The sequence below is a fragment of the Acanthopagrus latus genome, chromosome 11 (assembly GCF_904848185.1).
Source record: "Acanthopagrus latus isolate v.2019 chromosome 11, fAcaLat1.1, whole genome shotgun sequence".
Taxonomy (NCBI): domain Eukaryota; kingdom Metazoa; phylum Chordata; class Actinopteri; order Spariformes; family Sparidae; genus Acanthopagrus; species Acanthopagrus latus.
This window is the reverse complement of record NC_051049.1, coordinates 5476645-5493236: the sequence shown is the minus strand read 5'-3', so window position 1 is coordinate 5493236 and position 16592 is coordinate 5476645. Positions and strand designations below refer to the sequence as shown.

General features: G+C 41.1%; 1 protein-coding gene across 2 annotated transcripts in view; it reads right to left on the bottom strand.

The window, feature by feature from the left end:
- LOC119028226 (LIM domain containing preferred translocation partner in lipoma) overlaps window positions 1-16592 on the bottom strand; it is a 146961-nt gene that overhangs the window by 26287 nt on the left and 104082 nt on the right. For both annotated transcript variants that reach the window (XM_037113941.1, XM_037113940.1), the window contains 2 exons: window positions 13868-13964; window positions 1436-1605 (listed from right to left, as the gene is read on the bottom strand). In XM_037113941.1, coding sequence (XP_036969836.1) covers window positions 1436-1605; window positions 13868-13964 — 267 coding nt within the window. The remainder of the gene's footprint in view (window positions 1-1435; window positions 1606-13867; window positions 13965-16592) is intronic.

The window sequence follows — 16592 nt, the reverse complement described above, 5'->3', positions numbered from 1 at the left end:
TGAGTATAAGAAACCAGGACCCTATTGTCATATCCAGAAACTGGACTGAGGAAGAAACTGAATCATATTCTAACGAAACTGAATAAGTGAAACACTTCTGCAAAATGATTTCCTTGTGGTCGTGCGAGATGACGCGTCTTTCCTGACAATATTGTGCAAGTAAATACTTTCATGTGTGTTGTGCAACAGGGCGACAAGAAAAACAGGTCACAGTTTGGTAAAAAAGGAATAAAAGCACCCCAAATCAAAAATAACTCCTGGGATCTCTCAGTGTCAGTCATTGCTTCAGTCTGGTCAACTTCTGATCAGAAGAGTGATTTAAAAAAAGGAAAATGAGGAAACAGACGAGACACAATCTTTTTTAGGATCTAATCCACAAAGAGAATTAACACCATGTTACATTCTAACATGATTTTGACACCCTTTAATAACTAACTGCATTTAAACCATATCTGACTGCTTATCAGCTGTAACTCCAGATAGTTATGCATCAGCTCACTGATTGACGTTCAAGCGAAAACGTTCTAATCATCATCTAATTCAGCAAGGAAGAGATATCTTAAATTCCTCTATTATAAAGACAATGAATGCAGCTCTGATTCATTATTCAGGGAAAGCTAATTAATAATCCATCCGGCTGGACTAAAAAAACTTTTGTTTACTACTTATGACTATCACTAAGGTTAAATTTGGAGATATGCTCATTTATGGAACAGCTGCTATGAACATTTGGCTTTCACTATTGATGTATTGACACCAGGCAAAAATAAAACAGGACATTTAAGGACAGGAAACAGAATTGGTTATTTCTTATTGTTGTACTAGCGCACATTGTAAAAGCTATCTAGCAAACATAAACTTTGCCAGTGTTAGCTGGCTAAACATAACGCGGAACAGTATGCCGCTCACATAGTGTAGAATTTCAGCCATTTTTATGGTTTTTTTTCCCCACAAACTGCCAACTACCATGTTAAACTACTGGGTCACAATATGTTTCTACAAGCCCTGTAGATGTTTTATTATTTTTTTTAAATGTCTACATAAAAAATATTATGAATATGACCTTTAAAAAAAATCCAAGCTCACTGGTTTGCCTCTTTTTAGCATATTCCATGCCTTTGTACTTCTACTTGCAAGAAACAACTTTCAGTTAAAATAATACTGAGGCAATTTCATTTGGTGACGAAAAACAAAACAAAGACAAAGAAAAAGAGGAAATGAAGATGTGTGTGGTGAGTGGCAACTTGTCAGGCGATGATGAAATGAAATGTGGTCGACTGAAGTGGAAATGTTTGACCATTCCTGGCACCAACGTGACCATCGCTGATATCATAAAGTGCCCTTTTGAAACATGGACATACAAATAACCAGACTGAGCCAAAACCAGAACGCGAGGCAGGTAGAGAAGAGGGACAAAAAAAAAAAAGTTACTTACAATATAGCAAGGCTCACAGTATGCCTTCTTCTCCACAGCGAAGAAAGGCTTGCCGCGCAGCTTGGTGCTGCAGGTCATGCAGACGAAGCAGTCGACATGGAAGACCTGGTCCATGGCAGTGCAGCCTGTGCCTTCACCCACTACGTTCTCTCCACAGCTGGCACAGCGCCCTGGGGAGAGGAAGAGGAGGGGAGGCTGAGAGCAGATTCATCAGAAATCCACAAGATATCTAAGGTCGGGTAACGTTCATCAGGAATCCAACAGTCACACTGAAAACACTGTAAAGATTCAGTTGTTTCTCGTGTTCTGCAGGAGAGCTGTACTGTTTGACTCTGGACTAGAGGGTACTGTAGCAGAGTGGAACATAATATTCACATTTTATTTTTTTCATTGTGTGTGTTAACAGAGTATAATAATCTGAATATATGAATTACGGTTTTGTCAACTTAGAATGAGGCTTTCATATCAACACACAGCAGGTCCTCATCAGTGGGGTCCAATATGTTTGTACAGTAGCCCAGGACAGATAAACCAAACAGAAGGTTGTTCAGGGTTTTTGTGTCTTCTTTCTGTAAATGAAGGTGTGACAAGGTGTTTTCACTGGTTATAATATGCAACCCTGGTAAACCTGGAACACTAGACCACTAGTTTTTTTACTCTCAAGTGATTCATGCAACAGTCAAGTTGCTATTCCTGAGCTACACTGAACATTTGCCAAAACATCTTTGAGAAGTTGACCTTAGACATTTTGGATATAAAATACCACAATTTAGTTATTTTATCATATTAGACCGCTGTGTTAACTGTTGTCATCATCACCATATTTAATGTTGAGAGAATGTGTTTCGTGAGGTCACAGTGAACTTTGACCACCAAATTCAAGTCAGTTCACCTTAAAGGTCGACTGGGTGTTTGTGCCAAATATAAAGAAGAGCGCTCCAGGCGTTTCTGAGATATCGTGTTCAAAATAATGGGGCGGACGAATGGACAACAGATTGTCGTAAAAGCAGAACATCATCACATTTGAGATTTTTAGCATTCATGCTTGGTAAATAATCTAAAGCCTTACTGATTGATAATCAATTGTTTGGCAACAACACATTAGAGAGCTCATATCCTGCTGTGGATGGTGAAACTTTATGTGTGAATGTGAATGTTACTGCCACCTGCCTCCACTGATTGCTGTTCATTATCTCTCCGACAGGCTGCCGACTCGCTGTGGAACTGTTCAACCACAGGATGTTGCCCATGTACCAGTTCACACTACCTTGTCCCAAAAATGTTCAACTTTCCCTTTAAATGCTTGATTTCCTGATGTCAGAAGTGCCTAATCTTCATTTTCTATTTCAAACGCTGGATAAGGAAGGATTAAATACTATAATTATGCGACATTAAAGAAACCATACACATCACCAAAGTGTGACACGGGTGACATCTATTTAAAAAAAATTGGGCTTTAAATGATAAAAAGAAAACTTTAGAAGTACAACCAAGTCTTTGTAAAAAGGGCACAAGTGAACTGATACTATTGCGCCAGTAAGAGCCTGATTGCATATTGCGGGACATGGCATTTGGATATCTTTAATTGAGTTGGAGATATCTTTAATTGAGTTTAAGATGTCCTCGACTCAATGCAACTTATCTTCAACCCAATTAATAACACTGTCAATTTAATTACTGGTATCTTACAATAATAGGGTTTAAAAAGATATCTCAGAATGTTTTATTTTTTACACATCTGAGGACAGATGCAATCTCTCAGAGGAAGCATGATACAGTATATTTAATTAATTCAAGTTCAGTTGTATAGATCTTTTTTTTTTTTTTGTTCCTTTTCATTTTGTGCTTCATCTAAAGGCTGATTTGGGCGATGATTGACACTCTGTATGTTCTGAACAGAGCAGTTCAAGCGTGTTACAGACAGAGGCGAGACACTAACCGGGGGGAGATAGAGTATCTGATGCTTGCATTTTCACAGTTCCACTTTCTGTTTTCATATCAAAAAATTCAAACGGAGTGTAAAGCTGAATCTGTCTCAGGTATCAGCACAACTTTTGGAAGTCATACGCTGTCGAGATCAAATATCTGCTCGACGGAGAGGCCTGCTAATGGTATTCTAATCTCAGATAACTCATTATCTTATTGTCAGCCGCTGTGGAAACTGAGAAAAGTTGCTTAACAAAAGGACCGGATCACACACAACTTTTCCAGCAACATTCCGAAAACCTTACCGAGACACTGATGTTTGTGATTCTCTCATTGCAGGATTGGTTGTTTATCGACTGGGGACACATTAAGAAACAAAAGGACTGACAAATTGCTGCTGAAGACTCTGAGATGTTAACATTCTGATTTCTTATCACAGCGGCATTTTTTGTACGTTGATTTAGCGACTGCTGTCATCCACGTTGACTTATGGCTCCGACAAGTTTCCATAAAACCTGCTATTGGTTTCATCTGTTCCCACAGCCCTATCCACACCTCAATTATGGCTGCGTTACCTACTGTACAGGGAGGCAGATTAAACAAACTAGTGAAGGCACGTCTCGGGGGGACATGTGGGTGTCAGTGGAATCACAAGCAGGGTAATCACTTCAGAGAGCCAGAGGGAAAGAGAAAGGGAGAGAGAGTGAGCGAGAGACAGAGACGGAGCATGCTGAGCCTGTTAGTGGCTTCAGATCACAGGCCATCTTCAGTGAGTGGATGAGAATGCCAAACATGTCCCACAGGGCTCCCACTTTAAATAGCGAGAAGGAAACCTCTCGGAAATCCTTTTCCTTTTGGCAGTCTGTGATCGCGAGGGCCCTCAGGAGCTATTTGTGCGCGACTGTGCATACACTACACACACACGCGCGCACACACACACACACAAATGTACACAATGAAAAAAAAAAAAAATCTCTTTGCGCCAGACATGCCACACATGTAGACGAGTATATATACAAACACAGACACATGTATCATAGACTGTATGCATTCCAGCAGACATGTTGTGACGTGCTGTGTGCACACATCAGCGGCCCCCAACGAGTTCACACGATCATTTAACAAAGAGCAGCAGATCTGAGGCCGTTTACAGCTGGCCTGGAAACTACTGCATTATTATTATTATTATTATTATGATTATTATTGTCATGAATTAGGGCTGCAACACTTGATTTTATTATCAACTAATTGCTAAATCCTTTGGACAAGAAAATATTCATCATAATTTCCTACAATCTAAGGTGACTATCCTATTAGGTGACTATTTAGACAGCTAGTTCTTTCTGATATACAGACCAAAATCCAGAGACATTCAGTTTCCTATAATAGAAGACAAAAGAAACCTGTAGTGTCACAATGGAGAAGCTGCAACCAGAGAATTTTCATCCATAAAGTGCAAATTAAAAAGTGGATTAATCGACTAACTGGTCACTTCAGCTCTGATGTATTTTCTTTTGTCAAGTAATAACTCATTTTGTTTCATCCCAGGTCCAAATCTGCCATCATACCAAGTGTTTTTCAGAGCAGATGATCACCTAAGACTCACACATGGATCAAAATTCATATTCGGTTGTTTATCAAAAGACCCTAAGAAATCCAGCAAATATTCACATTTGAAACTCTGACCCCAGAGAAGCTCAACGGTCTAGATTAAACATTAATATAGCAGCAAACAACTACTTGCATGTCTGTCAGCAACATGGCGTCCTGGTGAGAAACTCTCTTATATAACAGGGAAACAGTGCACTAAAATATGTTTCTGCAAACATTTCAGGTGAGATGAAGACTTTGCACTAACAGAGGATTTTGTCATTATAGTTTTACAGTTTGATTTGAGTTTCTTTGAGCTCAGTTCTATTTTCACTATAAGTGAGGCACAAGTCCACAAAATGTCAGAAAAAGCAACTACCCAGTATAATTTTTGGGAATGGTGAAGAAACCTAAAATATAGAGATGTAATTAAAACATGTTAATATACTGAGTGGCTAGAATTACAATAAATTATTAATTAGTTTTGACACTTTAAAGGTCTTCTTTTTACAATTTCAATTATCATATTATCTACAAATGTCAGAATGTCAGAAAGTAGCAACTGCCCATTAAAATTTTCACAAGTCCAAAGTAAGTCCTCATGATGTTTGATATCAATGATAACCAGTCAAACACGGGTAGTGAATATTTGGTATTAGACCAATGTATTATCCAATTTGTTGTCAATGAAGTCAATTTCTAAATCAACTCTTCAACATTTTAAGACATAAGTTATCCAACATGTACTAAAAGAATTAAACATGATCTTGAGTCTCAGGATTTCATTAAATATATCACAACACGTTGAGCTCTGAAGCACACTTTTACTATGATGTCTTTCATTGCGGGGCGTAAAAATGTGAAGCTTCTGAGTGAGCTTGTAACTTTTCTTCTCCGACAGTCTTACTGTATGATAATGGAGAGAAAGGGCGCAGTGTTTTACAATGCTTCACATCAATAATTTCGCACATCTGCGTCGGAAGTAAGCATTTTCAATTTTCAGACACTACTTCAATTGACTTCTTGAATAATACAGGACAGCAATTGAAGTAACATCGTATTTACCCCAGTGGAGATGATCGCAAATACTTTCGAACTATTTCAGCTGGGCATAAAGGAATCATGAAAGGCCTCACTGCTCCCCAGTGTCCCTTTGCACGGGGAATGGAACCAGAGTCTTAATATCAAAACTTCAAATAGTTCCTGTAGAACCAATGCAATGGTGACGGGGCGGGAGGGGGAGTTCATTTACACTTTACTCACTTTCTTTCCTTTCATTCCCCAACCCTCAGAAGTGTCTCTTCTCTGTTACATCGAAAGTCAAAAGAAGGACTGAAGAGAAAATCTTTTCTTCTTTTCTTTTTTTAAAGAAGCACATTCCCTGTGAGCTATAGAGGCTTAGAATGGTTAGACAATTTAATTGGATAAAAGGAAAAGATTAAAGAGGCCCTGACTCTGTTCCATAAATAATTGATTTCTAATGTATTTGTAGTGGCAGTGAGACGCTGTTGTTTGGGAATGGGGGATGTTGAGTGGCAGAACGCTTCAGATTTCCCTCAGTCTTTGCCTTCTTTGTTTTTCCACGCCGTGATATTGAAGCAGCATGAAAGGCAGAGAGGGAGCACACTTGCAGCTCAATTTGATCTTACATCGTCAGAAATCAAAGATCGTGCATGTAAAGAAGGATCGCAAGGAACTTTTTTGTGGGAGACCAAACTTTTCACACTATGTTACTAAAGAATACAATTCTGCTGGTGCAACCCTTGCAAACCCCAAAGGCAAAGCCAGCAACAGTAGCTCGTATCCAAAACTAATAAAAGAACCACAAAATCCATTTTGGGACTTCAACTAAAGTTTTGCGCTTGGATTAAAATATCCGATAGATATGGTGGTAAAAAACACAATACACATTTATCCACTGCAGATGTTGTGTTTCAATATTAACAACACAACAATGCTCAGAGGAAGGAATTAAATCATAACTAACACAGATGTGGCTACGACTAATTATCTTGCTCTACTTCAGTTTTTTTGAATTATGCAGCATCCATTTATGGGGACACCCTAAAAAAGGTGGGCCAAATAAAGACATGAAGTTGTGATAACTTCTTCACACTTAATTAAAGACATGAACAATCGGCCGGTGAGTAGTTAACAGCAGAAAATAAGTCTGTCGAACACATTACGAGTGTAACTGCCGGCTACTGAACTGCCAGAGGCCACGATTTGTGCGCCGTTTCATCTCTCCCCCCTCTAGGTTAATCTACTTTGTTGCTTCAGCTTGCCCTCCGTGTAGCCCGACAATGCTGTGGCCCTCATTTGCCTTAGGATGATGAGAGAAATAGCTGTCATCGCTGCATTTCAATCTCTGAATGCCTCTTTCCTAACCCCTGCCTTTAATCTCATTCCCAATGTCAGCAAATAGCAATCTGCAAAACTGCTGCGGCGATGGTAGAGGATGGAGGATAGGCGAGCCTGTGCCACTAAGCATTACCGCTCGGCCTGTCAGGGCCCGCGGCGGCAGAATGAGGGGGACTGAGTGTAGGTTACATGTTTTAGAAGCAGGTTGGCAGGAGCGACATGGAGGGGTGCCAGGCAGCGAGCAGGGCTGGCGAACGGGGTGAAACAGAGAGGGGAGGGAGCGAGGGGACAGGCAGGGGAACAGGTGAGTGTGTGTGCTGCGGACTATGTTGGGCAAGCTGCGTGTTCAAAGAGGTCTGTGTGTTTGTATGCTGTTCATCCGTGCGCACCCGTGTGCTTGTAACTATGTATGCGTTTGCGTGCATGAGCATGCGGATGTCTACTCATTCCTGAGGTCAAACGCTCACTCACAAATGAAATCTAGCAACGTGAGTGCCCGGAAGCCTCAGCTGGGCTCGCACGGCAGCTGATCTTGCAAGCCTCAGTGGAGCTGTCTCAACGAGGCAGGATAGCAAGCGCCGAGCCTGGCGGGGGAGGAAGGGGAGGGGAGGGCAAGAGAGGGAGGGAGTGAGGGAAGGGGGTTGGTCACCTCACGTGAACCGCTGCCAAAAAGCGAGCTTCTGTCGCAGGGAAGAGAAGTCCCATGCTGGCACACTGCATCAGCTGAGAAACTAGAAAGCAGCATTGCGAGGTCAGCGGCAGGGCTGGAACAAGATAATGAGAGGGGAAAAGTGGCAAAGAGGGCCCATAAACTACACCGACAACACTACTTCATGCCTTACAGAACTGCCTTCGCTGCCTGCAGCAGAAAGCAATATAAGTATCGAAAACACCATGTGACCATTACATGCAAGGTGATGACATAGCAGAAAAAAAACTGCTGGGATCTCATTCATAAAAGAATTCCACACAGTTTACACTGAAAAGCTGAGGGTGTTTGTAGAATTTATAGAATCTGACAAATGTGTATATTCAAAGCGGTTAACATTATTTACATAAGAAAAAAAGGGTCTTGGAAGTCAAATCGGCAGCCTCACACTGACATACATACTGCATTCTTCTTCTGAAAGGCAGCTATGATGGATCATCCGTGGCTATTGTGTTGTATAATCTAGTCTTTTGCAGTCATACATCATAATCCACTGTAGGTGGTATAGTGATGCATGGGCTTTAGACTAGTTGCCATGTCACCAGACTGCCTCATATGATCTCCCCCCCTCCTGCCCCTGGGTGGTCGCTGACCTCCTTCCAGCCGCATTATGCGCTTCTGTGTCATAGAGATTGTTGCAACATACATCTACGCTCACCGAGTACAGCACAGCACAACAAAGAGGCACCACTTAGCCACTGTGATTGGAGGAAATCCTCTGATAGTGAAAGCGGAAATAGGCTCCTCGAGCTAAAGAGCCCATGAGAAGATTACTGTGTGAAAAAAAGCTGCAGGCAGGTTCAAACTAAAATGAGCTGTGGTCGCATTGTAAAAGGACAAAACTGAATTCAGCCATTCAGCTGCCTGTTAGTGTCAAAAGTAGAGTGCATGCAATGCTGTGATTTGTTGTATTTTAATGAATAACTAATTTATTTTGCTATTCAATTTCATGTCACTGTTTATAGTTACTTAAAAAGATGCAATATCTAAGAATTTTAGTTTAAAAAATCAAAAAAAAATTGTCTGAGTGCTTTGTTGAATGGCTATTGACTGAAGTCACAGTAGCATGCTAACCAGCTAGCCCCAGCGATCTCAAAGTTCCTGTGCTAGAGGGGTGAACACCAACATTACCCTCGTAATCCACACAACAAACTAACTGTAGCTATAGTCTTGGATGTATAATCAGAATACAGTCAGCAGCAGTTAGCAGTTTCTCTGCCCATATTTGTTGGGAGTGTGTAATCATGATGGCCAGTTCTCCCGCATTGCACCTTTATGTTATAATCCTTAAAATTTCAGTCCTGTTGGAGTTAGTAAAACATGTGGTTACTGTGGTAACATCACGTACAATTTAGTATTACAGGAAAAGACACACACTAACGTCTTGGAAGAGCTGCCTAAAGTAATAGTGACTGACGTACACCGCCTTGTGAGAGCGAGCAGTGAAGCTGTGACCTCATTGCTGTGTGAGGGATTTGAATCACAAAACACAGAAAAGTGTGACTGGTTCTCCGATCGTGTGTATATGCAGAGCTTTTCAGCAAGCCAGCTAGGCTAATCTCACTAGTTAAAAACACCTATGTGGTGATCTAAATGATCAAAAAAGAAATACTAACACTACCAAATGATGGTAAACTATTAACAAAGTCTACAAAGCGAACTGTGAAAAGTATTTGAATTGAGTTATGGCTGAAAAAGCTCTAAGGTGACAATAGACGTATATGTCAGACTACACTGTGCTAGTGGAGAATAAATAAAGAATGCAAATACATTGAGTGGCTGGTGCTAAAAAATTTATTAATTTTAAAAATGTAAAGGTCTTTTATGTAAACCCCACCATGTGCATTTTATGTACGACCATGTCTGTAAATGTAAACGTGTTATCATATTGCACCTGCATGTTTACAAGATTTTAGTTCTTTTCTGTGTATAAATGCCAAATGAAAATTAAAAATGAACTTGACTTTAAAGGTATACCTTCATACACTAAGTAGAAACAGTTATCTGCGTTGGGGGAGATGCTTGGCCGAAGGCATTTGGAGACGGTGGAGGTGGAGCATGGTGGGGAAGTGAGGTTGGGGCGTGGGGGGCGTCTCTTTTAAGCCAGCAGAAAGGTTTTACTCTGACACACATCCCACTTGTTATGACATGTAGAGACACATCTAAAAGCAAACTCCTAAGAGGTTGCTGAGGGCGACCTCAGTAATATGCAAATGAATTCCACCAGAGTATCTTAGACAATGCACAAAGCTGTCTAAACTGGAAGCCTATTAATACATTAAGTTATGATGCTCAGTTGTGTTATAAAGAAAGGCAGGCAGCTCCACAAGAGCGTGCTGTGTGAACCTAAACTTTTTCTGACCCAATTACCTTGGCTGATCTGTTCCGACTCCTCTGGCCTGTACTGTTACTGGAGCTACACTGCCATTTGTATCTCTTCCAAGATTCCTCATGAACATTTCATGTGAGGTGTCTTATAAATTATGAGGGCTCCTCCAGCTGACATTATGAGGAAAAATGGCAAAGCCTGCTTTTTCTTCTCCGGCTCTTATCATAAAACAAAGGCGAGCTCAAACCAGCAGGAAAGGCTTTTCCGACAGCTAAGAGTCCTGCGTGGAGTACAGTATGCCCAAATGAATCCCTCTGCTTATTTCCAATGACTGTCTCCCTACCATCTGATAATAACATTACAAAAACATTTATGCCACGGCTCAGAATTCCCGCTGGAAAATCACTCTGTATAAATATTGATTGGATATTAAAATTTCACATCTTTCTTAATTCTATACAGTGAAATACTGAAAGTCTTGTATCACATGAAGGAATTCTCAACTTGTCATTTTGGAATTAAAGGAGAAATAAAAACAGATTCTCTGCGGCAGAATGAACCACACTGCATAAGTATCATCACCACTAATTGTAAATAATGCAAAGCATCTCATCCTTTCAATTATTTAGCTTTATGTCCTGGTTTTGGTTGACAGAAATGTAGTGATGACAAAATATTGTAAGTTCCTCTGATGCACAAATGCCAAGGCATCTGTACTGCGAGCTGAGTAGCTGTGTCTTATTAGATTTCCACAAACACAGTACACCTACGCACAACCTAAGTGGATTAAATATGACGGATGATGACATTTGGAGAAAAGGCTCTTTCAGATTACTCAAATCTAATCTGGAACTCTAAATCAGGACTAATCAGTTGCTTTTCAAAGAAGCTTCAATCATAGGAGGAATTTCTGGCTCGCAAACTGGGTTTCTCGCAAGAAAAGCCGTTATTCTATAGTGCATCATTTTCAGGTTTTTTTTTACAGTTTGAGAGGCGCTCGCATTTGACAACGGCTGCTTTTGATGTGCCAGTTTTGTCACAGAAAAAGTCTTCAAAGATGTGACCGGTGTAATTACTGGACTGAATTTGTTGTAAAAGAGCATAATGATGTTGTGTAACTTTATGAGCTACAGATGGAGCCTCGATGATTCTAATGAAAAGTTTCCCTGTGACATCAGAGTCAGAGCGTAACATTAATTCAATTCAATTAACCCCCTCTGGACCAATGAAAACTCAGTGTTTCAGATTAGAAGCTCATCAAAGACATTAGTGACACCAATAAAACTTTGCTATAGGAAGACAATGATCCAGTCCAGTAGTGCGCCAGAGATCGCAGCCCCAGTTTGATTAATCTTGTTAATTACTAGCCTTAGGGTTCCAACAACTGCTAGCCCTCTTCCCCCTGAACCCCTCCAAAAAAGAAGAGGCTTGCGTGCCATTAGATTCTTTGTAATTACAAAAGTCTCACGCCTTGGGACTGATTCTCCCACAGCCCTGGATATACAGTGAGGAACATGTCGGACTAAAGTCAGTTTTGACATCAGTGTAGTGGCTATATGTGCATTATTCAGCGGGGGAGGACGGGGGGGCTCTGTGGATTTGCAAAGCAGCATGTGTCTGCGCTTGAACTCTCTCCTAATGAGTCCCTGCAGTCACCTCAGTCGAAGGCTCCTGCCCTCATCCTCTTTCTTTCTCTCCGTTAATTCAGCTGTCGCCTTGTTTAACCACAGGATGACCCTCCTCCCTCCCCCTCTCCAATCCAGTAACAGCCAGCCGCTGTCAGCTAGAGACGCACACGCTATCCCTAACTTGTTCTGGCTACCTCAGCTCACATATGACCCATTTCTCCCCTGTCCTTGTTTTACCAGCCTTCAGCCAGTCAGCCTTATAGTTGGCAGCGAGCAGCGAGTGCATGCATGGTATAGCAGTGCGCAGAGTTCATGCCAGGTCTGCTTCGAATACACATTCACCCAAAAATTAGGCCAACAAGGCATTGAGGGCCATTCCTCTGTAAAATGACTACACTTTGCTTAAGCCAGCAGATCCATTTGACCTATGTCTAATGTGAACCAATTAAGGTTTTTACATCAGTGCGCACCAACGTGAAGCCGAATATCCCTTAATACCAGTTAAATACATGTCCCTGTAGCTATAATACACCTACACATGCTATCATGGTGTGCTGTGTGATTATGTGCTGATATAAAGCCTGCTCCAGAGCGCCATTGAATGTATTGAGTGAGGTATCTAATGGGCATGGGAACTAATTCCAGGGCAAAGGGGATTAAAGGCTAGAGAAGAGAAAGCAGCAGAGGGATGGCACTCGCTGGCAGCACAGGGTACAGAGGGCGGAAAAATAGAAATTAAATATAAATGCACAGAATCCTTGTCTTTTGAATCCCATTTTGCGAAATAGTATTAAAATTGTATTTTGTTTAATCCTGGCAGTTACATATTTTTTTTTTCAAATGAGCACATATTAAATATCAGGCACTTCAGAGAAAAAAAAATAGGGGAGAAAAACTGTAAAATAAAATGAAAAAAAAAAAAAAATAATAATAATAATAACAGTGGACAATCAGACAGGATACAGAGTTTCATCAAAATCAGGATGTTTCATCTGTCCGGAGCCTTTATCGCTCATTCTCATTATACCCTGAGAAGGAGTTGTGCCTTATCCTTTGATCACATTGATATAGTTTTGAGACTCTACCTTGAGGACTGTTTCCCAGACTGGTAGATACGCTGCTGTGTCTACACTGGGAAATCAACAGAAAGGAAGCACCAAGAATACGGGCTTAACCTTGTCTGTATCATACACACCTGCACTGTACTCGACAACCTCCAGACATTTTCCAAAAAAACATTGTTTCAGCGGTACAAAACTAACTTTGTGGGTCACTGGGTGCACTAATCTAAGTAACCCAATGCCAGTTTTATTCTGTCAACCCACTATCCCAATTAATTTAGCCTTTATCAACATAAATGTGCCGTAGCTCTGGCTTAGTAGTACAACCTGCAGATTTGGATAAGTTTCTTTAAAATAAGAGAGACACTTTGTTTCTTCTTTTAGTTTAACAAAACGTCACAGTGAAAAGTGTGAGTGAGCGCTCCTAATGAGATCAAGCTCCCTGTGCTAATGTTTGCAGAACTGCTTTGCAATATATATATGCGTGTGTGTGTGTGTGTGTGTGTATGACGTGTGCATGCTTGTTAAGCTTTCTATATTATACATGCGAATCAAAGAGTGACTCACGTGCTAATTTTAGCCACCACGCTACTCTTGTCTAAGAATGCTACATTATGAAGTGCATGTTGTTGTGTCAGGGACACTTAGAGAGGAGAATATAGGGTCACGGGATTATAGCAGGAATGATCATATCATTTTGTTTGGTGACACGTAACATTCATAAGGCAAATTATCCTGTTACATTGTGATATTGGGAAATTAGAGCAAGAGGAGTAGATATCAATATTGTGTTTGTGCTCTGTGTGTGAGATGAGTGATCTTCCTTACCAAAATATTCCTCAGATGGTGGGTTGTCCATGTCAAACAGCATCTTCTTGGTCAGGCGCTCCAGCTCGTCTTCAGGGTGGGCGATGGGAGCACTCCCCTGTGGACCGGGAAAGGAACGTAGTTATGATTCACCATGTCGACTGAGGTAATGAAGAGCATTTCAAGAATTTTGTGCATTTATTTCCACCCCACTGATGGAAATCACCTGCGCTCTGTGTGATATAAATGCTACTTAACATGCAAAGGACAAGTGCCATAATGTATTGCTTAACAAAATCTGTCTGGGTTTGACTTCACAAAAACCTGACTTCAATAAATCAGGATGAAGCTCGCAAGGTCAAACAAAACACATTCACGGTAATCAACATGCAGTAGATGGTCTTGAGTCTGCCTTTTCCCTCTGAGATATCTGACCCTGGCTCAGGCCCCAGTGGTGGTGCAGCCCAGAAGGTTGTGCATATCCTTCTGTTCAATACGAGCATGAGGAAAGAAAAAAAAAAAAGACTGTGACCCTGACTAATCCTTGTATTTTGGAAAATAATGATAACAGAGGAAAAGGGGAGACAAACATTAGAAGAAAGATACTTTAAAGTCTTGCACATTTAGGTGAGGAGAGGTCAGGAGATAGTAATTTAGTCATACTCAGAGCACAAAAGACTTTAGGTGTGAGCTGTGTTGAGGCCAAATCTTTAAGAGATTTCAGAAGGATGACATAACTCTCTGAAGATGCCACTTCCTTCCTTTCCTTGTGAGCCTGCCCTCCCTCTTATCATGCAGTCTCTGACATCTGCCTGCTGTGTGTCTGTATGGGGCTGACGTGTTGTGCCTGACATTTTCTGCCAATCATCCGCAGCTCCCCTCATCACCCCACCCCCACCCCCGAGCCCAGGCTTACGGCCCAATCCCGTCACAGGTGTGTGTGTCCTTTGCAGACACCCTAGAGGCCTGAACTTGACTCTTTTCTTGCTGCGTGGCTGAGCTTTTTCAGAAATCGTGTGACACTCGGACGACCTTCTCCAGATCTGGATCTTTACAGTAGATTTGATTTTCAATATTGTTACGCGGGCCGAGATCTGAGCTGACCTTTGAGGTGTTCCTAATTGAGACACGTGGGAGTTGTGTGAATCTTACTGACCGTTTTGGTTTTGAACTAATTTATCCCGGGTTTACTGTGTCACATAATGGAATCAGATTTGTCAATAGGAAATTGAGTGAAAAATGGTTTTGTAATTCAGAATGAAAGATCATCACGTCAAACAACTCTTCTGGTGTTATAGACGACTGTATTAGTATGCATGCAATCTCCATCAATTTGAACCATTGTGTCAGTCAAGGTTTCAAGAATATATATATATATAGAGTGGCTGTAATTCAAACAACACATTAAAGGACAAATATAATGCTAATTTCAGGTTCATAAATGTATTATGGGTTACTAATAGAATATGTTTACATGCTACATGCTGTCCAGTGCTGCAGCTCTGTATTCCCCCTCTGTCTGAGACTCTGTCTCTTTAAGGCCCTCCCTCCCAGATACCCAGTCTGCTCTGATTGGTCAGTTCACACAAGCCTCAGCCAGCAATGCTAACAGCAACAACAGATCAGCTAAACCAGTTCCTGTGCGCTTAACTAGCCACTCTGTATAATCTATGAAAATGCGTGACATGGTGATGTAGTATGATGTCACAAAGTCATCACAAAGTCACAGGAAAAGAATAGCGGGAACTTCCGTTGGTGCAGATTTTGACCTTTTTAACATTCTAGATATTTTACATTCACTGATATATAATGCTGCAGGAAAAGGAAAGAAATAAAACGGAAAAAGCAAAATAGGCCTCCTTTAAAGCTGAAAATCCAAATATACAGTCGATTTGGTGTGACAACACGCAATTGTCTACTGAGTTTATTCCCAGAGACGGTGAGAAATGCTGAGCTCTGATTACTGTCCACAATGTATCAAACAGCGAATAGGACTTTACGAGGCATGACTTGAGCTCGGCCTGGCTCGGGATGCAGCAGGCTGATAATGGAAGCCCAAACAGTAGGCCTCATTAACCATGAGGGATCGACACGTTCGATGTGCAAATCTTTCTGCCATGCCGGAGCGCTCTCTAGAGAGCAGCTGGGCCGGAGCTCTTGGAATTCCTGGCACCTTGCGCCTCCTTGGCCACTCAACCATAAACGGCGAGGATCACATCATGGAGGATTAAGAGGAGATCAAGGAATATTTCTGATAATTCCTCTATTGTTGACTCAAATTAATACAACTCTTTATTCATAATACACAATGTTCGATGGATATATACGTGAAAAGGTGTAGATTCAGATACCTGCATGAAAGAGTAGATAATAAGTCTGTAAGTATTCATACACCTCAAAGACATGCTCTTGTTGTCAACAATGTGCTCATTATGCCTGTGTTGTTAGTTTGAGACAGTGAAGAGGACGATTTAACACTGTTAATCTTAGCTCCACATCAAAAGCACATTGGAGAGGGAACGAAATGCTGCTATTACCAGAAACAGACTTTTGAGTTTAAGCTTCATTTATACCTTATCCACTCTTTGACACCCTGCAGCAATGCACTGCCAGAGAGTTTAAAGCACCTTGTTAGGGAGTCTTTTGTGACAGCACGGAATAATTTTTCACTTGAATAAGAGAAAGAAATTGCTTCCCTGCATGCTTTATGATTGCTTCGCAGTTCCTGTTCGGCTTTTCAGAGGCA